Source organism: Aplidium turbinatum, chromosome 14, assembly GCF_918807975.1.
Source record: "Aplidium turbinatum chromosome 14, kaAplTurb1.1, whole genome shotgun sequence".
Taxonomy (NCBI): Eukaryota; Metazoa; Chordata; class Ascidiacea; order Aplousobranchia; family Polyclinidae; genus Aplidium; species Aplidium turbinatum.
In genome coordinates, this window is record NC_137485.1 from 708,312 (window position 1) to 735,450 (window position 27,139).

The 27,139-nt window shown below is 40.6% G+C and overlaps 1 protein-coding gene across 1 annotated transcript; it reads right to left on the reverse strand.

Moving 5' to 3' along the window:
- Positions 1-2,523: 2,523 nt before the first annotated feature.
- LOC145783574 (sushi, von Willebrand factor type A, EGF and pentraxin domain-containing protein 1-like) lies at positions 2,524-14,118 on the reverse strand. The gene is made up of 23 exons (XM_082595470.1): positions 14,061-14,118; positions 13,671-13,756; positions 12,365-12,460; positions 11,964-12,081; positions 11,572-11,727; positions 11,200-11,292; positions 10,931-11,068; positions 10,532-10,658; positions 10,089-10,201; positions 9,718-9,912; positions 9,079-9,273; positions 8,609-8,806; positions 8,247-8,441; positions 7,612-7,791; positions 7,257-7,436; positions 6,861-7,049; positions 6,301-6,480; positions 5,927-6,115; positions 5,499-5,687; positions 5,243-5,354; positions 4,737-4,888; positions 3,957-4,126; positions 2,524-3,791 (listed from the first exon to the last, which is right to left on the reverse strand). Exons 1-23 carry the CDS (start codon positions 14,116-14,118, stop codon positions 3,540-3,542), a joined length of 3,561 nt encoding a protein of 1,186 aa, XP_082451596.1. The 3' UTR covers positions 2,524-3,539.
- Positions 14,119-27,139: the final 13,021 nt, after the last annotated feature.

Consider the following 27,139-nt stretch of genomic DNA (forward strand, 5'->3'; position numbering starts at 1 on the left):
TAATAAAGGAAAAACAATTCAACGAATTGAAATTTATAGACATCAAAGAAATATTTGAAATGAAAGATAAACAAGTGACATCTGAGGAAATTGTTTTCCATGGAATGATTGAATGGATCAAACATGACGTCGATGCACGTCAGCAACACTTGACTGAGCTTTTTAATTTATTGAAACTTGAAAATTTATCTGGAGATTTCATGCAAGATGTTGTCTGTCAAGAAGAATTGGTCATGAATTGTCTGGATTGTACCAAAACCATTGTTCGATCAACACTTTCCCAAATTCGAGATCAACAAAACAATCAAGCCATTGTTGAGCAACATAAAGCAGAAACTTGCTTTATTGCATTTGATGGAAAGCAAGTATGGAAGTATGACGTCATAATTAAACAAACAAGTAGTTTTTCAAACCCAATGTTTGATCACACTTGTGGATCAGTTGTGAGTCACAAAAGGAAAGTTTACGTCATAAGTGGAATAAATACCAATGCAGTGGAAAGATTGGACTTGGACGACCAGGTGTCAGGTTGGAAGGAATTAGCTTCTACAAATAGAAAGAGAGAAGATGGTGCCTCTGTTGTTTTCGATGATTGCATTTATAATTGGGGTGGATGGGAGGAATTGGGTGGTCTACGATCTGGAGAATGTTACAACATTGCTGCCAACAAATGGAACAGTATTGATGACATGAATAAAGGACGTTGTAACTTTGCCTTGGTTTCTACCAGCGGAGGAATATATGCAATTGGTGGTTTCAACAATGGTGGTCCATTAAACTCAGTTGAACATCACGATCCTCGCCAAGGTGGTTGGAATATTGTTCCTTCAATGAAAGTTGCAAGGTCAGGTCTAGCAGGTGTTGTTCTCAATGATCAATTATATGCAATAGGAGGTAGGAACAACGAGAATAGAAAACTGAAATCAGTCGAACGGTTTGATCCATGGAACCAAACTTGGCGCAATGTTGCGGAGATAAAGGATGCAAGATGCTATCATGGAGCTTGTGTTTCAAATGGGAAAATATACGTCGCTGGAGGAGGATCAGATGTTGTGGAGGTTTATTATCCAGAGAGGAATGTTTGGGAAATTGAGGCAAATATTTCTGAATTCAAAAACGTTGATCTCTGTTGCAGGTTCTAATGCTCCTGAGGATAACATTGAAGAATTTGATGGATATACTATTCAGCTCTTAACGTCCAATAGATCTTCAATCAAATTGAAATGAAATATCTGCAACACTTCACCAGTTGTGCTCTACTGTAGATCAGGGGTTCTTAAACTTGTTGGGCTGCGCCTCTTGAGGCTTCACTTGTAAAACTTTCTGCCCCTCTGCTCGTGTAAATTATTAATCAATGTCAAATTACATAAATTTTACATATTTTAGATTTTAAAACAAACAAAGTTTATTTCTTATTTGTAATACATAAACACTATTTACATACATAATAACCATCATGTATAAATCAAAAGACTAAGTAGATCCCAATCTACTTTTCCTCTATATTATGAGAAGGATGTAGCGGCTTTTCCGAAGCAAGCAATTTAACTTGTGGCTTAGTTGAAGACAACGCACATCCCAATTAAATGATTGTTCTTCTTTGCATTTCTTTAACAACCTTCTAAATATAAATTTGGTGAAGAGATGATTTAAATAAATCACTGCTCTGTGTTGCTTACATATTTATTCATTTGAAGAACACCAAAGTAATTTTTCACAAGTCATATAGGCCTACCTATCTAGAAGCTCTTACATTCATAGACAAATCCGCATGGATCTTTTCCTTGTATATTCCTCCTCATTTCTTGCTATATATATTTCATTGACATTCCATGCTCGTTACAAGATTCTAGTAAACGCAGTTCTGATTGGCCGAAATTCCAAGAATATGAAGAGGTGTACCAGCAAACATCTATAGGATTGGCCCATGATACTAGAGAAGGATCCACAGAGGATACAAACTGATATGAATGAAGAAATAAAAAGAGTAAAAAGGCATGTAAATCACTTTGCGTGGAGCTACATGTACTTAAGAGGTTAACTGTTATTTTTTTATTCACTGATTGGCCGACTTTGTAGTTTTCATAAATGAAAAAGACTGTGACGTAATAGAGCATTTTGGCATCACTGGTAGAAAGCTGTCCGTGTCCAATGGCCACTCAAGTTTAATTGAAGAGGATTGACGTCATATTGGAGAGCAAAGTGGGGAAAGTAAAATTAAATCCTAAACAAAGATTGCTCTCAAAACTTTTTAATGCATTTTGTTTAATTTGATGCAATTTATATTTTGACATTTGTGATTGAGATAAAGGAATCGTGTCCATAAGCGGAATGAAGAACAACTTTTAACAAAAACTCTTAAAAAATAATGGAATAAATAATCAAATAATGACTTCACTTAGCGTACGACTGGATTAGATGTTTGTTTGTTGATGCATCTAACTGCAACAAATTGCTGCTCCGTGTTTAAAGTTTTGTTGGTTTCATTTCTTGATATACATCATTATAAAGTGATTATATTTCGTTGTATTTCATCATTCATTGCGTTTTAATTGTTATTTTATTAATCAAAAGTATGCTGCTACTGATCACTGTGGTGATTAGGCGAAGCTGTGTCACAGATATATCATCGATAAGAAACAAGCAATAATGACTTTTGTATTTTATTGCAAGGTCACCTTAAGCTCGAAACATGCGATAGTCAAACGAACAGCAAATAATAATAAATTACTTGAATAGTTACTCAATTCAATTACATTATAATTTATAATCGAAAAGAGAAAGATTAAAATGAACCACGCTCAAACAAAAGAGATTTGCTGAGAACAAACAGCATGTGCAGGATTCCTACATTCCAGATATAATGGAATCCACCACGACCCGCGATGAGTGGATCTACTTTTTCAAATAAGACATAAAAACAACGTAGCAGCGACGTGTTTACTTGTCGAAGAACACGTGTTTCTTCTGTACGTCATAAAACTTCACAAAAAACAATATAAAGATGTCCACTTAAGAAGCGATTGAGGAACAGAAGTGTATTATTACGCAACAATATGATGATGCAAACTACAATTGCCAGGAGCGGAAAGGCGAAGTGCGCAGGCGAACAACATGCAACTGGTCTTGTGCAAATAAGATGCTTCAACCGCGAACAAAGAGGCAAGATTGCAAAAGTGTACAGATGGGCGTTTATGAACAAACAGAGCTAACTATGCTGTGTAGAGAGTTGAAGCGCTTCCTAAAACAAGTAATTATTGAAACAATATTAATCGATAAACCATAAATCTATTTCGTGTCGGCTCATAGTTAGGCATTGCAAAAATAATCGGCTTCAATATTAAAGGACAGGCTAGCTGATTAGCTGTAAGTTCATCAAGAGATGTTGTGTCACAGTTGAATAAGCAGAAGTTGTTGAACCACGTTGTGACGTGAAAAGTTCACGTTGTGACGTGGAAAGTTCACGCTTCATGACGTTTCTTGTGCAAATTACTCAAAAAAGTGTTGAGATGACAAATCTGTTCCAAGAGACTAAGCTTCTACTTTCTTGGAGAGGGAGACTCGTTTACGGTTAGGGGAGACTGCGTGCTTCCTCTGTGACCGAATGATCGATTGTAATCGTCAACGCATCGATTCTCACAGATTTGTTCGCTCAGCTTCAGCGACAACGCTTCATCGAGTTCAGCGAATCCTTGCTCCGCGATTAGGAGGTGATCTTCGGACCCAGCAATGTCCATAAGCTGGTTAAAGTCCAACTTTCCTCTCGGGGGTTGAACTCCAACGCCGTAAGTCTGAAACAAAACAACCATTTATGTTTGTTGCCGCGAGATGCAGATTGTGGTTCCACTTCATTTGAATACCGGGATATGACATTTGCGACAGTGACGTCGTCTCATTGTGTGAAAATAAAAGATGATTGCGGTGTACAGTTACGTCACAGTAAAAGAGGGACTCACCAGAACGCCATCCTGCCTCAGTTGGATGGAAGCATTCCTCAACACATCCCCATCTTGTGCTTGTCCATCAGTGATGACGAGAACAACATTTGGTGCATTTATCCTGTCGCCGTTCTCTGGCCGGAGGATCACATCGGAGACATACTGGACCGCGCTCCCAGTTCGCGTCCCTGAATCATTTCATCATTTTATTTCGCATCCAATGTGGCAACATCAGTAACTTAGAGTTACAAACCAAGACAATAACTAGGCAGCAGATGCAACAACTACTGCAAACAGCGTCTGTTGCGTCGTAACTGAAGTACCCAATCAGCTGCTCACGTTTGGAATGTCACACGTTGGATAGGTTGCAATACAGAACCAAGTTCGACAGGGTGCCGGTTCGACACCTCTCCAGAGCATGTGGCTGTGTCTTCGCCAAGACACTTAAATACATCCCGTCGATTGCGGAGTGAAACTCCTTAATTTCTGTGATGATCATTAACAGCAAACTGCTCTATAGAAATGCCTACGGCCCTTCTTAGTGCAATATGCTGAACTGAACTGAGCAACACGTAGGCTTGGACCGTATTGGACATTAACACTTGTTCAACATGAAAGATTTGGTAACATGATTTTGTTGTACTTAAAATTGATGTTGACAAAATAATTGTAAATCTTCAAATGGCTTTAGCTTCGATGGAGAATTATATTGTTTTCAAGACCAACACAAAACCAAACGGAGGTTGCTTATGTCCATTAGAAATCCTGAGCTGGAGAATGTAATCTTCTGTCCCTTACCTCGCCCGCTGTATGGGATATCATCGAAAGCCGCGAGAAGTCCCTCTCGATCATCGGGGAAGTCGCTTAGCAAGATTTGAGAACTCACGTCAACGCGTCGATTGTATCGAATCACAGCCACCCTCGAGACGTTCGAAGAAATGTAGAAGGATCTGCGCACGATGAGATATTGTGACGATGAATGGAAGAAGTAGAAATGGAAGATCGAGAGAAACGTATTTTATGTTTTAGTATAATATTGGTCATTAACTTAGACCCGGCAGGCTTATGAGCTTGTTTCCATCAATTGTTAGAATCACCTGGCAACTATATCGATGGGGCATCATGATTGATCTTTCAAGTTGGACGTTTCCCAAACAGCCTCACCAGTTTGCATGTAAAGTTCATGGGTTTGCAAAGATTGTAAGAGTCGTAAAGGTCACAGTTCTGCGGAAGTTTCCATCGCGGTGATGTCGATAACATTATTACCGTTTAGGAAGTGATGTTATAAAAGTAAGATAACTCACTCTATGATCCTCCTGATGAAAGTCTTCATGATTTCCCAATTGGCATCTCCAATAGATGAGGAGGAATCTAGCACCAGGATCAGATCCATCACAGCGTAAGGTGGACACTGACCTAAGATGGAGGAAGTATTGTAGCTCATTAAACAATGAAGTCCAGAAGTGATCGTGCAAATGTATAAATGAATGTTGTTTCGAAAAGACGAAATGTCTACAAATGGTGGGAATCTTTACAAATGAATAATATTTGACCACTTACGGGCGCAGCAGGGCGCTGGTTTGTCCCATGAGGAGTTGGGAAGGCAGGTGGATTGATCGCTTAGAGGGGGGTAGAGAGCATATCCTTCCGCCTCGTTGCAGTCGATCGTGCAGACAGATCCAACAAACTCCTCGTTTGAACAAGACATTTCCCCGTTCGTGATTGGTCCAAGCTCTTCACACGTGACCGCTGAAAGATGAAAATGTCACTTGATGGCGCTCTTAGCAAAGTTTTTGTAAAGAATGTTGCGGATACCAGAATTAAACTTCATGTAACTGCGCCTGGATAGAGCTCTAATTGGTTAAAATGTGCTTTGTTGCGTCACAGATGGATCGCTTTTTGGTTACTTTCGTCTGTCAACGATTGAAGGTTGATTTTGAGCAAACAATTGCTTCTAGCTGTTGTCACAATGCATGATCTCCACTCACGTGTGCAGGATGGTGCGGGGTTGTTCCACCTCAACCCATCTGGGCCGACCACACAAGTCGAAGTGGGCGCCCCAACCCGGCGATGGTTGAGGAGGCAAGTGTACTCGCAAATGGAGCCGAACACGTCTCCGTTCGTACACTGACGGTCGCTGTTCGCCATGGCTTGCGGGGCCGGGGGGCACGAGAGACCTGATGTAAAAGTTGTTTATTGCTGGAATTTGTTGAATATTTGTAACAAATGACAACAAAACCGTTTCCTGCTTTCCTGATGATTAGACACAAAAACGTGCGTCATCAATGTATTCCTTGTTGACGTCATCAATCGATTTTGCCTACTGTTGCCATGACACTTTCACACTGTAGGCTATACTTACGCTCGCAGAAAGGATCCTGGGAGCTCCACGTTCCATCGGCGCGACACGTCACTGTTACGTCACCGATCACGCCATAGCCCGCGTTACAAGTGAACTCACAGACACTTCCAGCGTAATGCCTGTCAGAGCAGCTGACGTCACCGAATGCAGGGGCTCCCCCTCTCAAAGGGCATTCGATTTCTAAAAAAACAAATTGGAATATTTCTTATTAGAAATGTAAATATCGTTTTCAACAATGTCTGAAAATTTTATTTTTTAGCATTTAGCTTCGTCGATTTATTTCTATGAGGACGCACGTTGTACGTTGTCAATCCTTGAGTGAAGTCATTAAAGGAAAGTTTGTATTTAATTCTTGTAGGTTTTATGTCACCAAGCAAGGATTTCTGAAGTAGACTCTATGTACAGTAGTACACTATGCTCTGAGTGGTAACAGCTTGCACGCTGCCCTGCACATCAGTTGCTATTCATTGAAGTATATGAACGCAAGTTAATACTTGCTCTGATGAATCAAGTTTGCAGAAACAAGCTCGATCCGCCATGAAACTCTGATGATCACTTACGGACACACGATGGCGCTGGGTTGTTCCATCGAAGCCCTACTGGGGCGGTGACGCAGTCTGAGAACTGTGGCCCCACTCTGCGGTAGTTGAGGAGACATGTGTACTCGCATCTCGATCCAAGACTCAGTTCATCCGAGCAAGTTCTGATGCTGTTCTCCCGCGCTTCAGGAGGAATTCCACAAAATAATCCTGGAAGTATCATTCCCGTTAATTCCCTCCACTAAAATTTCACATCATAGTGAGTATCGCTCGTCGCGCCAATATCACGTCACAAAGAGCACAGCTCTCAAATAGCTCATGATAACAAAACGTTTAAAAAATGTTGAACTTAAAACGGAAATGTGTTCTAAAGCTTAAAACCGCGATTGGAATTAGAATAACGAGTTTGCAACTCACGGTTGCAGATTGGGTCCGGTCCACTCCACACCCCATCAAACTGGCAGGCCGCAAAGATGCTCCCTACCATTTCGTAGCCAGGATTGCAGCTGAAGGTGCATTCACTTCCCGCGAAGTTGTTGTTGCTGCAACTGACGCTTCCAAACTCCGGACCAGCAGTCCGAAGAGGACATTCTATTCCTGGGAACGAAACAGCAAGTTCATCTTTAAACGTAATCAATAAAACCGCGTCCATCCAGAATGAGAACAATGCTTCAATTGTGATTATTCAAGTCGCAACCCACAATGGTTTACTTTGGGCGGACTTCATCAACTGAAAGTTGTTTCTCACAAAGCGATCATTCGAACAACTTACTTTCACAAGTTGGAGATGCTGACGACCACTTCCCATCGACGTCGCATCGGGACAACTCTTCCCCACTTATGATGTAGCCAATGTCACAAAAGAAGCCACAGGAGCTGTAGACACGATTCTCATCAGTACAAATGACGCTGCCGGACGTGGGAGCAGAGTGAGGAGGAAGGCATCTGATCGCTGTCGAGATAAACAATTTTAATCAGACGCGACATGCAACGCAGAAACGCGACCTGAACGAAGCCTTTGTCAAGGAACATATTGTTTGCCCCGATAGTTCAGTTGATTAGAGCGTGACTTGATGAACGAAGAAACTTTAAGATCAAGCGGCGCTGGTTCGACTCTCGGAGTGTGCGCTTGAGCAACGTATTCCAAGGACTGCTCTCTATTCAGCTGCACCTAATGGATGGAATAATTCCCACAACAAGATTTCAACAATCGGAAACTTCACGCTGCCAATCTCGGTAACCTGCCCTTTGTCAAGAGCCTCTGCAAGTATTCGAAACTACCAGGAATAACCAATCAAGGCTTTGTCAGTCCGAGGATAAAGATTCAAAACCTAATATAAAAAGTTCATAAGCTAGGAAACCAGAAGCTCTCTGCTGCCTTGAAGTGAAAAACTTATAGAAACTTACCTTCGCAAGTTGGCGTTGGCGAGCTCCATTCACCAGATCTAAGGTCAAAGGGAGATTCCCTACAAATTGACTTTTCCTCTCCCACCAAATTATAACCGAGCTCACAAACGAAAGCGCATTCGCTGCCGACGCTGAAGCCAAGATCGCAGGACACTGCTCCATTCCTGGGGCTGCGTTGGTCGGGACAGATAATCGCTGAAGGAAAAACAGAGAATTTTAAATCAACCTCGAAAAGTACGAAGAGAATCTTCAAAGTGAAGGAACTTTTTGGAACAAAAGTTGTCATCATTATCATCAACAACATTCATCATCATAATCATCAACGATATTCATCAACATTGTCATTGGTCAAATCAACAAACCTTTCATGCACTTTGGAGCGGGAGAAGTCCATTGTCCTACCCCTTCACCGTTGCCGCCCCTACATTGTGACGTTGGAATTCCAACTAGCTCTAAATCGCCACTGCATCGGAAGTTGCATATGCTGCCCTCTAAATTATCGTTGGAACAGAAAACGCTTCCGCCAATTGGTGCTGAGTGTCTTGGTTGGCACTGCACAGCTGAAATATTGAAAAGTATTTAATCACAATGCACAACATAGTGACATCACATCAAGAATCGAAGCTGAGAGGACATTGCAGTAGATATTCAATGAAGATTTGAGAAGAAATATTTACATTTTCTTTGAGTTATTTGTTTAGTTAGCTTCGGCTATACACCAAATTAGTGTTCCACCATCAGAGCGATGTATGTGACGATCTGTGGTGCATCAACCACATTTAAAACCCTCGATAGAAAAAACATTGATGAACATTCAATTATTAATTCCAACCTTGGCATCTGGGAGCCTGGGAAGACCACACTCCGATTGTGTCGTCATCGCCATCATCCTGGCAGGTAGAGTCTGATCTTCCGATGAGAACAAATCCTTTCCTACAAGAAAATCCACAAATGCTTTCCACATTCCTTTCATCGCTGCATTCCATGCTTCCGTCAGATGGCGCAATGTGAGCCGGACACAGAATCGCTGAAATGAAAATTGTTTCCATCACAGAGTTGTCTTTGCCATCTCTCACACATTTCAAACTACTTTGCCCAATCCATGGTTCAAGGTGCCTTTTACCTCCCTTCTCTCGCTGGTGGTGGCCCAGGATAGACTACCGGGCAATTTATGACATTGTTTAATCATTTAACTCACACAAGCAGCGCACTGCCTTTGAAAGCGTTGCCAAGCGCAGACCGATCATTAGGTCTGTGGTTTGCTCTTTAATTTATTCAAGTAGAATAAAAACGGTTCAAGTATTTTGAAAATTCAATTATTAATTGAGCTTTCTTTAATTTTTGATTTAAATTGTTGAATTTAAAATCTGGAATAAATTTTCTCCTTTCTCATTGCGGAGTTCACAATTTTCAACCAATCACGTGAAAGATTCAGGAGAGCCGAGATTTCGTGAAATTCCAGTGAACCAACCTTGACATCTGGGAGCCTGGGAAGACCACACTCCGATTGTGTCGTCATTACCATCATCCTGGCAGGTAGACTCTGATCTTCCGATGAGAACGAATCCTTTGTTGCAAGAGAATCCACAAACGCTTTCTACATTCCTTCCATCACTGCATTCCATGCTGCCGTCAGATGGCGCAATGTGAGCCGGACATAGAATCGCTGAAATTAAAGCTTTTTAAATGAAAAAAATCTTGACACAAAAAGTCAAATAAACAGAAGATTGAAATAAAAAGTTCTCAGTAGAAAGTAGCATTATGTTTTACTCGTGGTAACAGAGAAATAGTTTTTATGGTGAGTTCAAGTCCCGAAAAAGGAAATGTTCTTTCTCAACCTACGTCGACAACTGGGCGCGCGCGTACTCCATCTTCCGTTGCCAGGGTTACGGCTGTCTTCTTGGCATTCGGATAGCGGGAAACCCACCAGAGCGTTCCCGAACACGCATTCAAATCTGGAAAAGAAAATCGTTGTCAAAGCCACACCAAGTTTGCATCTTTCCTTTTGTGACGTAACTATGAAAGCAATTCCAACAAAGCTTCCTCGTGCGTAGTTATCTATCACATGATCCTCCTCAAAGACCGGTACTCCTGGATAGAGAGATGTCCCATGGGGCTTGTGGACTATTAAGGCTTCCTACGCTGTATAGAAAACCTTGCCTTTCCATCCCCAGATGCTTGGGATCAAGTATGGAACTCGCTATTTTACCACCGTAGTGTTTGGCCGAGCTGTGATGCTCAATAAAACAATGTAGCCTGTGTCGTCACAATCCCAGTGTCGTCACCTGCACTCGCTGCCCTGCTTGTTCGCGTTTGTGCACGTGACCAGGCCGTTGGTGGGGTCGGTGTGGGGTGGGTTGCAATTTATGAGGACACAAGATGGCGCTTTGTTGCTCCACGTCCGTGATGATTCTGTGAGATAAGTACGTGTTGTTACGTCACAGCAACATGTTGTTCATAAAGAAGGTTCATAGAAGCCCAGGCGCGTTATTGAACTTTCAACTGATCTTACAAGATCTACAATGCAGTGCCAAGTTAATTTGTTCTCCAAGACATGACAGACAGGCACGCGTGTGACAATACTAATTTGTGTCGTCACAGTGCAAATCGTTTACGCTCATCATGAATGACTTTCAACTTCAAATTTGAAAATTTTATCCGCTGAACCACAATAGTCCACTTACGACATCTAGTGAATGGGGGACCGGCCATTGAGTATCCGGGCTCGCACTGGAATGAACAGGAACTTCCGATACGCTGGCCGTTTGTGCAAGTTACCGATCCGCTCTTGGGCGCCACCTGTTGCCGCAAGCATGTGGTTGCTGGAACAGAAACAACCAGATTGAATGCCAAGGCAGGCACCGCATGACGTCATCAGCGTAATCAGTACAAGGATAATAATTTGTTCAAGTACTCGATGGTTTGTGCCTTTCTGGGCTGGAACCAAACTTACGTCTGCAGGTTGGTGCTCTTCGGTTGAACCTTGCTATCTCTTGCCTCGGATCGCGGTCGCACATTGTCGCGTTGGCGCCTACTAGCTGGTAACCTGCAATGACATTGTATTATTGCGATGACTCAGCAATTTTAGGAAATCTATTATCACGACCATAGCGACCTTTAATTACAACCAAAAGATGAATTGAAAACAACAAAGTTGGTGCGGAGTTGCTGAAGGGCAGAGGTTGGCATCAAAAAGTTTCGAATGATAGAAAGTTTCAAAACAAAACCACTTAGTTATAAGTTTTTAAACCACTTAAATTTGGAACCACTTTTAAGCGGTGGCTCCATATTTAACTGATGAAAACATTCAATTTTATTCCCTTACCTTCGTTGCAGGTAAACTTGCATTCAGTCCCTAGCGCCACTCTCCCTCTGGGCTTGCTGGCCACATCCAACAAAGAACATTCCTTGTTGCCGTTTGTTGGATTCCGAGGTTGGAAACATGACAACTCGTTGTTGCGAGCCCGAGGTTGGACAGTTGCTAGGGAAACAAAGGATTGAACACGTTATGAACGTTTAACACAACGTTCTATAGTTAGTTAGGTAATGCTGACGCCAGGAAGATCGCTCCTTCTCAGCCATGAGCGTTCAACTCCCCTTCGTTTTGATCTCGCTTATTCAATTGTGACGTAGCCTATGACGGCACACCAAAACCATAAGTTTCAAACAAATATGTAAAGTTTTTGAGCACGACGTTGATATGACGTCATCACTTACGTCCTGCTTGGCAGTCCAGGGATGGTCTGTTGCATTCGTCGAAGTTACAGCAACATCTGCAGACGGAGCTGGGGGTGCGAGTGTTGCATTGGCTGGGAGACCACGCGGCTCTGGGGTTCTGGGGAGGAAATCAATTGTTAATTTGAACATTTGCTGCACTCATCCTTGAATATTGTCGGCAGCCATGTGGTGATAACCGGGAAGGCATTCGAATGACACCGGTTCGGCATCGCTCATGTCAACTCAAAGTCATCCCGATCACTGAGAGAGTAGGGTCGATCATTGGTCGGAAGCTGATGGACTGAGAAAGTAATTATTGAAGCTTCATCGATTTTATAAATCCTACAAAACTTGCTGTTCATCACAGAATGACGCGACAATGTGGTTGCTTTATGACTTACCTGGATGAAGTTGTTGTCGCACGCATGGGCCTGCTTACAACGTTTCGACACCAGGATCCCAAAGCTTCCTCGGCGTACTTCAGTTTGGCAAGCCAGCTGTGAAAGAGCGAACAGTTTATTGCTAAAAGCTTTTAAAACTTTAATTTATTAGATTTTGATTCCCAATAACTCGTCACTGAATGGCCGCAGGGTTTCTTCAGTTGGATGTTTTCTCTCAGATATCAGCAATACTGAAACATCTCTGCATGGCAACTGGCCACTTAATTCTTATGGGATCGCGAGTTGCCATTGTTTAAACCGTCTACTTCTATACGCCATGAACATACTGGAGGTAGTTTGACAGTATCTCATTTAAATGTGAAAAAGCAACAATCAGTGCGGATGAAACGAGATTCCACCCCAAGTCTCCTGGAGGGCATTGTTTAGTCACAAAGATCGCTTGAACGTGATGCAACCAGATGCGGGCATCGCGACTTTGTTTCAGTTTCATTCAACGAAACGAATCAATTATAGAATTTACGAATTGAAACTCAAGTCAATTGTTATGACGTCATAATCGTAGTTCGTTGAATCGAAAGTATCTCGTTGTTGAAAGTCATGGTGACGTCACTATTGGGTCGCAAACAAATCTTGTGCATTATAAATAACCCGAATACAGCGATGCCGGCTCGTCTTACATAATGGATAGTTATTTCTCAATAGTGACGTCAGGAGAAGCATGCGGCTGGCGGCGGGAAAGAAGCTTCGGCGCTAGATGCGACGACGGTGGGGTCACGTGACATACGTCTCATCGGTGGGACAGCTACAAGGATCGAACCAAGGTGCGCGACCGTTCATAGTGTTGCCATTAAAACGTTTGCGCTTGCGACAAATAAACGAAAGTTACTGAACGTACGAGCAAATTATATTGTTCATGATCGCTCAGCGGCCATCGCGTTCTGTGGAAGTTGTCGCCGTTTTGTTTGTTACGTCACCGATGTACGCTGCCGCACCGCAATTATGTTACGTCACACGCAAAGTGGCGTTTGGTAACCTCGCCAGGTGTGTTCACATTTCTACAACCTTCAAAAACTAAGGCGCCAAATTTTTGTCTTCTGGAAATTACTTCTTTTAATACGACTGAGGATTCGATCCAGCGCATAAAAATTATTTGAAATACAAGATTCATATTTTGCAAAACTACGAAATTCAATAAACTCACAAAACACAACAATTCACCATAAAAGTTTTAAAAAAATTATATTCTCTTTTTAATTTCTGAAGTTATTTTCCAAACTTCACATTTCTCGTGAACCCTCGAACCAACCTGGTTAGCTTGGCACCTGTCCAGTCTTCCTCGCTCGATGCATTCGTCGTTCGTTCGGGCGTTGTCGCAAACCCAACAATTGAGAGCTAAATATATACAAATTAATAAATAAAACTAAAATACTAATTTATTACAAAAAGTACTCAAAGCCAAGCAGAGCGAATTACATCAAATATAGTTATTACTCTCTAAAGCCTCTACAGTCTGTTTCACCCTAAAAGGGGGGTCACCAAAAGGTCCTTATTCAAATATAATAAATAAATAAATTATTAAATTGAAATTGTATTCGCAAACTTAAATTCATTCTTTTAATTTAAAAGTTGAAACTAAAAATCATGCTCTGCAGTTGAACAAAAAAGTTCCAAACAGCAATTCCATGATTCCACTGACCTTGCGCGGCAGCAGCGAATGATAACAAGATCGTGATTGTCTTTGTCGTCTTCATCATTTCGTCTGATGATCATATGCCGATGGACCCGGCGTCGTCCGCTTTTGTATCTCCACCTTCGCTCTGATTGGCTGCTTCTCGTTCTCTGACATTTCGTTTCACGTCATCAACTAATTGTCTGAACTTGAGAAATGTCTTCTGCCGCGGTCGTCGATGCCGCGACGCTGTCACGTGACCCACCGCCAGATAAACGTCGATTATCCGGATAGCGTATGACGCACGATCCGATTGTCGGCGTCGGCAGAATGTTTTCTAGAACTCTCCACGGGGTATTTCGAATTGAATCCTATCGTCTGTTGATGACAATCCAGCCATAATTAAAGGATCGCGCTTTCCAAGCGTCCCTTGTCGAGAGAATAGCAACCAACAATTAAAGGTAAATAGAGTATTTGTTTGCTGGCCAAGCAATTAAACCATTTATAGGAACACAGAACATTAACAAGTTACTCAACCACTTTGTTGTGTTATTTCTACTTTCTTCTATTGATAGAAATAATTGCAATAATTTTGTGAAAGATTTGCTGATAATTTTAAACAAAATAGGAACAAAGTCCTCGAGAAACAGTTCGTTCACGTTGAAACACTGGACGTTGTTTATTTATTGTCTGCGCATTTTCGTCTTTGCACAAAAGTCATTTTGTATAAATCAGCCAAGAACTCGCGATAACATCGCCCTATCGTCTATGACGTAATTTGAATGAAACAAGCGCGGCAAGGCATCCATAGCTTGAGGGTTGTAGACATAACTTTATTTCACATCACATTTTTTCCTACCCCCGCCCCAGACCCCACTGTCTCGTCCCATAAACGCCCCTGCCTCTATTTTAGCAATTCGACGTTGGTAGCTGAACCAAAACGCAACTTGCCTCACATAGGTTATTACGTAACAACAGAATTGTGTGTCAAACAAGAACATCGCGGTTGTGGCTGCAATGATGTCACAATTGGCTTGCTAGGCAACGTGATGTCACAATGTGAGAAGTTGTTTACAATAAACTGTTTTTAAGAGATTATCAAGCCTGTTGAACTTGAACTCGGGCGACATCATTATGATGTCAACAAATCTATCTGGGAACGCTTTATCGGGCTACACCAAACATATCAAATTTATATATAAAGTTATTACTCAAACTAGTTTGTTTTTTTGATTAATATTCTGTTTCAATTTGTTGGACTTGTCACTATTTGATATTTTTTGAAAATCTGAAGTCTCAGCAAATTTGCTGGAAATGAAAGCAACTTGGTTCAGACTTGTTTTTCACTTCTAAACAATTTAATGAGAAAAGTTTTCAATTATTATTAAACAAGTTGTTTCATGTTGTTCCCTTTCACTTTCTATCTCATTCTTTACAAAGCTTTCCAGGTAGTGTTGTTGTGATGTCATAAACAAGCGCCATAACGGCAACCACATCGAAAGTTCTAGAATGTGACTTGTGCCAGCTCCTCTCCCCCCAATGTCATGTTGCATTGTCACGACTCGATGATGCTTAGTCGTAACCAATGACATCATCAGGTACGTAATGATGATGACACATCTGGATAGATTTCGCACGATTTTAAATAAAAATGTTTCTTCTGATTTGTTTTGTTAAATTTTAAATTTAATTTGCAGTCTTTAATTTGCATTAAACGTGTCTTCAACATGGCGGTGTTGTCGTTCGTGGAACGTCATAATAGCAGCGTGTCTGGGCGATTACTCGATGGAATTTCATCACATTCTTTGATCACAAACTGTCGATTGTGAGTCATAGGAACTTGACCTCCTATCAACTTGTCCCATGCGCTTTTCATCCAACATAACGTTTGCTGGTTCTTGAAATAGAACATAGCTATGTGGCTCGAGTGCAGAAATGACGAAATAAAGGCTTCAAAGAGTCTTGAGTTGCTCAGTGAGGATCGGTAGTCGATGACGTAGCCATCTATGTGAAAACTGGTTCGAATCCAGGTAACTGAGCCTGGGACATTGGTTCAAAGCCTCCACACGCTTTTCAAAAACATTTTGCATGGTTGTCTTAGAGAAGTTAATAAAAAACTTGAAGCTTTTAGCTTTGGTGGTTTCTTCAGTTCTGCAATCCTTTGTAACTAAGTCACATCACGTAAGATTCGTCACAGGTATGTGAAGTTGTAAGATTCCTCATAGGTATGTGAAGTTGTCAAAATTACAATTTCAAAAGAATTTTGTACCAAGTTTTCAAGAATGTCTGCGGTAGATTCAATAAATCTAACATTTGGAATTCAGATGAAGCGGGTCGTCTGCGGAAACCACCTTTGTGAGTCATCAATAGTAGACTTGAAATTTGTGTCAATCAATTTAATATTTTTAACCCGGTTGTTAACATTGAAGCGATGTTAGATTAATATCAGCCATCCGGTAGATAATCACCATCCTCTTCAACAAGAAGAACTAACTCTTCTTGCTCACAAGTTTGACTCCATCTTCCCATAGTACGTTACGTTTACAATTGGAAGAATAAAATGACCCAGGTTATGATTCAACTGGGATTCGTTTCCAACCCGACGTTTCCACTTGAAGACAATTGAAGTCAATTACATTGTGACGTCACAAAGTATCGAGTTTGAAGTCGACTTCTGTGTCTAGGCGCTTGAGGCGGTGTGTTGTTGCATGGATAATGGTGGAAAGTTATTGTTGTAAATTGCAAGGATTTGTAAATGGTTGTGTTACAATTTGCGGCGTCTTCAACAAGATCTTCTTTTGAACGAACAATGAATGATTGGTGGTAGTGTGAACAAACAATCGGTGATTCAGCCACAAGATGCTTCATAACAAAACTCCAGACCATATTTTGTCACCCTACTCGGTTCGAACGCCATCGAATCACACGCTGTTTGTGTAAATTTAGTACCACCACGTCATAATCGTTATCGCTATGTGCGAAATGTTTTGTTGAAGAAATAGATTTCTTTCAATAAACACTTCCCGGTTATTTACGGAAATTTCAACAAATAGAATTTCAATGATGGATTGTCTAATTTGGTCAGCCGCGTCTTGGAAACAGCAGCCTCCCGCCATCTTGATTGGAATTCAATAAATCTGTATCTCGATGCACATCCAGAGAAGAATCATCTTCATACCTTTGTAAATCCAACGATAGCGCAAATGAACGATTTGCGAAAAATGTCGTGCGCATGCGCAAATGTCCATGTCAACAACTCGACTTTCTATTGTTTGAAGCAAAATGTTAAGTCCTATGAAAAGTTTCTATGCAAAAATAATCATATTATGACAAAACAATTCACGTCAAGCTTGGTCGACTCAAACGCACTTGTGAGTTACTACGCACAATCTGTTGCGTCACAATGTGTCCGAGACAGTAGATTAGTTGGTGGTTTCGTTGTTTATTTTCTTTCGAATCAAGAACACAGGATTAGTGTGGACACAGGATTAGTGTGGATACAGGATTAGAGCGGATAGGTTAATTATTTCAATGACAAGTCTGACCTTTTCATAATATGTTGCGAACCTCAACGAAACGATATTAATGCTGTATCAATCTTCATTGTCTTGGGCTTCGACATTCGCGGGGGCGACAGCGAGGATTAAAGACAAATACAAAATGTAATTCTTTATTGGCCTTCACAGATTTCTACATTAAGTTTGTTTTCTCAAAGGAAGATTAAAACTTTGTAAGAAAATTTGAAATCAACAAAATCGTTTTCAAATTGTTTTATTTCTTTGCTCTTCATGTTGTATTAACAATAATTTGTTAAATCAAAAACCTAAACATAGGCATTTGCTTCTGGTATTTGTTTTTCTTGAACATTGACGTTTAGTTTAACACCGCTTTCGTCGTCTTTATACCGCGTTTTCACTATCGCGAGAAAACTTTAAACGAAATTGATTGTCACGTGATATAGCCTACTGTCAGTGCCAGAAACAAAATTAGTAAAAAATTTAAAACCTTGAGTTTTGAAACAAAATTTATGGCATCAGCATTTTCTCCAGTGATAATAACGGCAGCGGCCGAGCCGTTCTGTGACATCGTGATGACGATAGATATCGCAAAGAATAGTTTCTTGGCAGTTTGTTCTCAGCTCTCTTTGCCATTCCTTCAGTGCGGGCGTGTAATCATTTCACGGCGTACACCGCGCAATAACTGACTTGTAACTAACTTAATTATTTTCTCGGTAGATGTTTCATTGTCTATGTTTCATTGTATATATTGTTACACACAAAGTTGTCTGAAGATGAAGGCGCTATTCACTCTCGCTTTGACAAATCATTTATTTCTTCAAATCGTCACTTATAATTTTTTTGTTTCGATATTTCAGGTAACTCAACAGTGCTGGCCCCCTGGCAACCCTATCGCGCTGCAGCAGATGGTGATGTTCAAGTTAAACTTCACTTTACGGTCATTCAACATAAAACAGAAGCTGCTTTACGCATTTTTTAATTCAGTGCGCGGACACGCTATTGCCTCACTGTCTACCTATGTTGATACAACTTCAACAATAATCAACGCAAGAAATCATGGATCAGTCGCCCATCAATTTCTGTCTGGGTTGCTGTCCAGGTTGATGAGTCACAATCTGAGACTCTTTGAAGAAGTTTTATTCAGAAATTTTAACGCGTTGCGGTCTCAGTTATTGAGTGGTCACAATAATGGCCCGGCGATGAATGGTCTCCGTAAATGGCGACTGATTGCAGGCCGCGTGCGTCCACACGCTACCATGGATTGTGGGATTCGCGTTGACGGAACAGTTGGTGGCCGCTTGGTGTCGCTGTCTGAGCAATTCCTTTCGCAGAAGTTTCCGTGCTCAGCTCAGTGACGCATCAAGACGCATTCCCCTCATGACCATCAGCATTCTTGATAACGCACCATGGCCGATCTTAATAGCAATTGTTTGTTTATACAATTCTTGAAAATATCAGCTAAAGTTATAATATTAGGCCCATGGGCTGTTTTTTTATATTTTGTCTGTAATATTTTCTTTTATTTCCCTTTCTATCTTAAATATTTCTGAAGGTGTCGCGACCGTGCCAAATCCTTCAACTTAATAACTTACTTCGTTCACAAGCACGTTATAAACTTATAACGTTCGCGTTTTGTCGCTTCTACCTTTTTCTCAACCTTTGCTATGTTGACGTGTAGCCTATTGTTTTTGCTGTGATGGTCAGAAATAAAATAACTGAACTGAAGCATTGTTGTGGTTTCTGTCAGAAGTTATTTGCTTTTGTTGACTATCTAAGATCAAAATTTTATGATACCCTTTGGCGGCTTTTTTTGTTTGTTTTTCATATCTTTATCCTGCATTGCGGGAAAGCGGACTTGAGCGCTATGCATCGGTGTACGCCTTCCGACGTACACCTGACCCACGCTGGTATTCATAAAAAGGAGTGTAGCAATCGGAGGTATAGGCCTACGTGAAAGATCGAGCGCCAAAGGCGCGATGCCAAGCTAGGAGGCCTGTGAGCATGATCTCCATAAAATTTTACCTCATTTTAGTGGTATTTCGTGCATTCTGAAGCTATTTGAGCACTTAAATTCCTGATGTTCAATATGTTTAAAGGCTGTTTTAGCATGTGACCTTTGGCCTTAACTTTTTATCGTAAGTTAACAATGAACCTAGAGTCTAATTAAGTAGGCCTACTGGTAACAACATTAATGATAACCTAGTCTAAGCTTAATTTTTTTGTGCAGAAAGCAAAGTACATCAGTCTAACCATGTAACAGCATCAGTCGCAGCCACCTAATATCGTGCTTGAAAACGATGAAGTATAGCCTACTTGCAACAGCAGTTAGCCTGACCAGCAACTGCAAAATTTGCAATTGCAAATTCGGAATTATGGGATTTTAACCGTATCTGTTACTGCTTCCTTTCGGCGGCAAGAGTTACTGGCCGAGACCATCAGGTCTACGTCTCTCTAATTGCTAATTACTCCATCGGCTTATATCAAATAACAACGGGAAAAAGTATGCCGTTGGTCATAAGCCTTATCTATCACTTCAATCAATTTACTTCGCAAAATATAAGTTATTCGTGATTGTGTATTTTAGGTAGAAATGGTGATAAAGACTCGGTTTTAGACCTATTTTTGCCATTTTTTGATCAAATTTCTCAGTTTACATTTTATTTTGAAAGTCTTCTTGCGTTGAACACAGAATTTCATCAATTTTGTTCTTCCGTTGCTGTGCAAACAGTATTCCATGCACTTTTTGCACTACAAAAGCAATTTGCGCAAATAACAAATTACCTTCCTAATTATTGTCTGCCAGCAAAGAATGACTCATATCGCGTAAGATCGCGACTCCCTACCCAGACAGAAAAATCGACATTGAATCAATGTAAAAATGACGGATTTTGCTGCCTGGGTACAGAATGGAATTTTAGCGCCGCAGACAAACACAAAATGAAACCGCACGCTAATAGTAACCTGTCAACAGTGACGCTGCTATATATACCATCATGCTTCTTATGCTTTTACATGTGCAAGAAATTAATTTAAAAAACAAAGCTTTTTTAACTATTTTGTCTTGATAATGAGCTGCCATATTGTGTATTTGTTCTGCAATCTATAGGCTACTTAATATCGTTGCTGCGAACACTTTATTTCTGTATAAAATCTGTAAATAATCCATGTTTTGATAGTCCATTACCTAATTACAATATGTGTGTGTTAGTTTGTTTTTGTGATGTTGTTAGGTTCAGTCGTGTTCTCATTGCTTTAAGAATTGGCGCTTCAATTGTTTCAGCAACGAGGAGGCGACTGATTCTTAACTAATTCATCTAGGCTACTCGTTTTACAGTATCAGGTTTGGTGGCCGTGCTTAACTATACTTATCGATGCAAATACCGCAATATTAGATCTTTTTATGCACGTCTTAAACCATTAAGGTTTTGCCACCTTTTCCTTTTGTTGGTTTTGTTACTGTATTTCTTTTTTACAATATCATTTCTTTTTGCGTTCTGACAAAGAAAAATAAATTGAATTGAATTGAATTGAATCGGTGAGGGAAAGCAAGGAAAGCAGTGCTTACCTTAGCAAAAACTATGCAAAATATAATGACTGAATTCTAGGTTTAACTTATTATTTTTATCACGTCTATTTTAACTTGAAAATTACTGTATTCGTGACTAGAATTACTCGTAACGCTTGTGACTAGTCTAAGTCCTCACCAAACCACATGTCTTGCCTATAAATGCCAATTGACGCAAACGCTTCTGTCAGAAACAATCACTGAGGCTCCAGGTAAGCAACTATCAAACTTGCTTTCCCAGATTCAAAAATGTCAAAAAACGCCTTCGTGTTAACCAATCCTCCACCGTTTTGCAAAACGTCACCAGCTACTTAGCCAATCAGATGTGTTATAGTTATGGTAGGTTAGTTGTGCTTTCCTAGTGACGTCAATGCGTACATTCGCTAGAGCGACTAGGCTAACTCGTCAGAATGGTATCTCGTCACGGTACACGCACAGCATCATAATGCCTAAAAGCTTGTTGCTGTTTTTTGATGTCTCCTCGCCATGTACTTTAGCCTACTGTACTAGCTTTCATAGTCATGCCTTTGCCCTTTTTACAGCGTTGATATAACGTTACTTCGCCAATGAACGTTTAGGTGCGGATGCAATATTTAGTTTGTTAAGCTTCTATACGCAGGAGGCAAACTTATCCAACTTTTTGTACAAATTGCTTGCGGTTGTAATGTTTAGGCCTAAGTGTTAGTTTTTGTAGTGTAGGCTTAGCTGAATATCTGAGAATGAACATTCATGACGAATTAAACATTTAGACAACTATTATTCCATGTCTAACACAGGATTTTGGTCCTGCAACGTTAAAATTAAGATTGTTCATGATTTCTAAAAATTAAATGGATGTATGATCACGACATAGGCGAAGCACAATTTGACAGATTTTTCTTTTTGATTTGCTTTGGAAATGCTCTCAGAGCGCACCAAATTGGAAGTGTTTTTCAAAAATTTCTGGGGGAGGCCCCCCAGACCCCCCGCTGGAAGTGTTGCCTTTGGCAACACGCCTTCGGGCTTCGACCGACGGTTACGCCCTTCGTGCCTACTACCTTGCTGCAGCATATTTCCAAGTTGCTTTCCAAACGGTTTAAGCCACCGAACGTCACTGCCTGTCAATCAAGCTATTGAATATCAACAAATTTCTTGCATTTCATAACTGGCTGTGACAAAAGGTTTATTGTGAACTTCACAATTATCCGAGACCGATACCAACATAATCGGGATTAAAAGTTGAGGCAAGAAAAAAAAGTAAGTCAAGAAATCTCAGGTTTCTAGCGTCACAGCTTCTATGTGAAATTGCTGAATTAGCAAAGGGCGAGACCATAGGGTCTACGCCAGTAACAGGAACGGTTAAAGCAACGTCAGCCAAAATATGACGTCACAATTCTCTTTGTTCTTCTTTTATAAGATTGCAACTGCAGAGCTTGCAGTTCAGGGCTTTCAAATACAAAACTTAAAAAATCATAAAGCTTTTTAAAATCCAGAAATTATGAAACTTCTAGTCGGTAGGATCTACAGAGAAAATGAAAAAAAAAACGTAAAACTAATAAAAAAATAAAATGCTGAAATGTGCAAGGGGTGCTGCAGTTCTGCAGTTTCTATGGACGAGCCGCCACTGATGATACGGGTGGGCTACTGCCTGTAAATTGTTGTACAAGGAAGTTTGAGATGTTTGTAGTCTCTTCCACGTACGTATATTTTTCCTCTTTTTCTTCATCTATCTCCATGTCGATGTGTAACATATGTGCATATCGGAAGCAAATAAACACAATATTGGCGCTGTGTATGGGTGGGTGGCTGAAACTACAACGCACCACGCCCGCTACACTGACGTCGAGCATGTCTTCAAAAGCTTTTTTATAAGTAAGTTTCTTATTAATTTTGGTGTGGTTGTTAAAAATAGAAACAAAATTGAATCGAACCCAGCAAAAATATTTTGAAAATTTGCCCTTGGCCAAACACACCTGTATGCGCCAAAATACAATTGCAACTGTTGCATTATTTGGGCGAGTCACTAAATCAGTCTATCATCGAAATTGGAAAGTTAGGTAATTTCTGAAGTGAGGTCAGGGTTTCAATCGTTTTTTGGATAATAATTAATTTGGATGGAATATTTGTGGCCGTGCTAACTACAGACATATAGCCTACTACATGATTTACTGTTCAGGCACGTTTTAAACCTTTCAAGGGAATTCAAGGTTTTACCACCTTTTCCCACTTTATTAACCTGCTGGTAGGCCTATATCGACTATTGTACAATTTAGTTAGTACCGGGTAGTATCTTTTTCATCTGGGATGCATTAATGACGAAAAATACTTGTGGCCGTACCAACTACGTGTGTTAAACTTATGGTTGTAAGGCAGCCGTGGCCGAGTGGTTAGCGCGTTGGGCTCGCAGTCGAGAGCCTGCATGTTCGACTCCAGCCACCCGCACTTGCTGTTGTTTCTCTGGGCAAGAAACTTAACGATAATTGCCTCTACCTAGTGATCGATTTCAAGTAATGGGTAGTACCAAATTTAAGTCATAAGTAGAGTAGACAACCGGAAACTGACATTGCCGTCGGCTGCAGCGTGGGTCAGGTGTATGTCGGAAGGCGTACACCGATGCATAGCGCTCAAGTTCGCTTTCCCGCAATGCAGGATAAAGATAAACAAACAAACAAACAAAACAGAGTGGTTACTGCCTGCGGTTCTGGTGCTCATAAATCTAAGGACTGCTCTCCATTCATTCAGCAGCATCGGGTGCAACCTAGTTTGTACCCTGAAATAATCGAGAGAAAAAATTAAAAAAAGCCAAAGTTGCTGATCACAGTTTCCGCAAACATTTTAAAATTTTCCCCTTGAAAAGATCGAGAGTAAAAATAGCACAAAGCCGAAGTCGTTGATCGAAGTTTCCATTTTTCCGCAAACATTTTAAAATTTTCTGTAATGATCCTAAGAGTTTGCCGAAGTTGCTGATTGCAGTTTCAGCAAACATTTTTAAAGGGTTAGGGTTAGGAAAAGATCGAGAAGAAAAATTTAAAAATAGCCGAAGTCGCTGATCGTAGTTTCCACAAACATTTTAAAATTTCCGGTAATGTTCCTAAGAGTTTTTGTTTGTTTGCAGAAACTGCAATCAGCGACTTCGGGTTTTTTTAATTATTTTTCTCGATCTTTTCAGGGTACGAACTAGCTTGCATCAAGTCTTAAAGCAGCCGGCGGCCATGGCCGCTAAGTAGTGCTTGAATGACCGCCTGAGCTACTTCCTCCGTCGGCCAAGTTTGGCTGCCGGTTTCTTCTAGCCAATTATTTAATTTCGCAATAGAATGATCGTGGATTAAATGTCGAAAATATGTAGTACTATCAAAGAGTGACGCAGAATTAGGTCAACGCATCATAGTTACTACAAGCCTTAAAGCAGCCGGCGGCCATCGCGGCCACGGCCGCTAAGTAGTGCTTGAATGACCGCCGGTGCTACCTTCTCAGTCGGCCAAGTTTGGTCGCCGGTTTCTTCTAGCCAATCATTTAATTTTGCAATAGGATGATCGACTGATCGTGGGTTAACTGTTGAAAATATGTAGTATCAAAGAGTGACGCAGAAGTAGGTCAGCGCGTTATAATCACCACTGTTGTATTGTGAGGAACAGTTGCTATTGTATGTATGAAATATATCCAGCTGCGATCACCAGCTGTACCCGCGCATTCGCAAATGCGTGACGTGCATTCCATTGTGCGCGATGAATAGAGTTAATTACCGTGACGCGAAACCACAAACTGCAGGTTTGCGATTTTTTGCATGATCATAGAGCAGTACGAGACGAACATAACTGAACAAAAACAAGACAGATTTTCCGCTTATTAAATATTACATGATCTAGAATAAAGTTTTTAAAAACCTTCGCGCATTTGTCTGTTTGACTAAGTCTTGTTTGTAATTCCCGACGTTTATTTTAACAAAGTGTTAATCTGAAGTGCTAATTTACATCGGCTGGCAATATTGTCGTTTTTATGTTGATGCAATGTTGTCGAACATTGAATCGTTGTTGAAAAGGAAAACTAGGTTAGTTGACATCCGAGGGAAAACGCCTGTCTTCATAGTTGAGAAATGTTCCCGCTATGGGTTCACACCCTATGTGGTGACATCATAACGGTATAAATGGTTAGATTTTATAAAAGGCGATATTCGTTAATGCAGTTGAAACAATTTACTGAGCAGCTGAAACAATTTAGTGTCGTTAGATGGTCCCGCAATATCGGATTACAATCCCGATAAAGCAGTTATTGCGTGGTACAACGATTCTATTGCAGGACGTCGCCCACACTTCAACAACGCTAAGTGATCATTTTAGCATTGTAGCAAGTTTAAGTCTATTTAGTTGTGGTATCGTTATTTGTATTTTGGCCTCCAAGCGCGCAGATTTGGCCGCCGAGAAGGAGTTCCCGGCAGGCCACGATGGCTGCCAAAAAAAAATACGAGTTTTAAGGCTTGTACTACTGTTGTATTGAATATATCCAGCTGCGATCACCAGCGCTGTAAGTCTTGTTTGCAATTCCCGATGTTTATTTTAACGAAGTGTTAATCCGAAGTGCTAATTTACATCGGCTGGCAATGTCGGACATTGAATCGTTGTTAAAAAGGAGAACTAGGTTAGTTGACATCCGTGGGTAAAACACGTGTCTTCATAGTTGAGAACGCTGTGGGTTAGTGACTTCACACCCTCAATGGTGACGTCATAAAACGGAATAAATGCTCAGGTTTTATGAAAGGCGGTATGCAGTTGAAACAATTTACTGAGCTGCGAGCAGTTAAAACAATTTAGGGTCGTTAGATGGTCCGCAATACCGGATTACAATCCCGATAAAACATTTAATGCTTGGTGCAACGATTCTATTGCAGGACGTCGCCCAGACTTCAACAACTCTAAGTGATCATTTTAACATTGTTGCAAGTTTAATGTTACAGTATTTACTTGTGCTATCGGTATAGTATTTTGGCCTCCAAGCACGCAGATTTGGCCGCTGAGAAAGAGCTCTCGGTAGGCCACGATGGCTGCCAGAAAAAAACACGAGTTTTAAGGCCTGTTGCATCCAGCGGCATCTAATGGCGATAATAATTCCCCGGTAACAAGACTTCAACAATCGGAAACTTCACTCTGCCAATCTTGGTGACCAGGCCTGTGTCAGTCATTCAAAGCCTCTACTAGTATGCGAAACTGCCAGGATTAAGCTCTGCAAGAAGCTTTCCCAGTCCGAGGATAAAGATTCAATCAATCAAAAATCAATGTACATACGGTATTTGCAACCACTTTTTTCAATTACCTCTGAAAATCGTATTTGTTATCGTAAATAGAACTTACACTTTTTATTTGAAAGATATTTTTATACTCTTAAACGCGCATGTAATAATTTGGTGGTATTGTTGTGTGTAATGAAATTACAATGGTGCATTATTCCAAAAAGCGTTCAAACACCACTGTCAGTCTGGCGGAATAATTTTGTGCAATTCACCTAATAAAATGACCTGTAAAAAACACGCGGTTAATAATACGATCACAGCAACAACATGCGTACTCCGATAAATGCACTTTTCGTGGATATATATATTTATTTTAATGCCGCTTGAAAGTCAGGATGCCATTTTTTATTTTTTTTAGAGAAAACAAAGTTTTTTAAATAACGTAATTTGAAAACCAAAAGACAAGTCACATAGTTAGAATAGAAAGATAAAGCTTACACAAGTGCAACTGGTTCGATTCCCGGCCCTCTGTCTGAAATCTCTAAAACAGTGGTTCTTAAACTGGGTGGTGTGAAGATTCTCCAAGGGGGGCGCAAACGAGTTAGGCTGTTGGTACTAGTATGCCACTGTATTGTTCAAGTCGTGAGCAGAAACGTTGGTAACAACGTACCTTGTGTCACGATTATTGAGGCAGGTCATATGACCTGGTTTTGACTTTAGTTCCTGGGGCCTATTCTTGCAGTTGTTGTTTAGTCAATTGTACGGTACCGGTAACAACGGTTGTTATCTTTTTTGTGTGAAAGTTGCTTTTCTGCACTTG

Bases quoted from the DNA above. Each gene is read 5' to 3' on its own strand.
- LOC145783574 (XM_082595470.1), bottom strand. From the start codon at position 14,118: ATGATGAAGACGACAAAGACAATCACGATCTTGTTATCATTCGCTGCT. The intron at 9,913-10,088 runs GTAGGTTGAGAA...CTTTAATTTCAG, and splicing joins GCGCGCGCCCAGTTGTCGAC to CGATTCTATGTCCGGCTCAC. The intron at 7,050-7,256 runs GTGAGTTGCAAA...TGATACTTCCAG, and splicing joins ACCGGACCCAATCTGCAACC to GATTATTTTGTGGAATTCCT.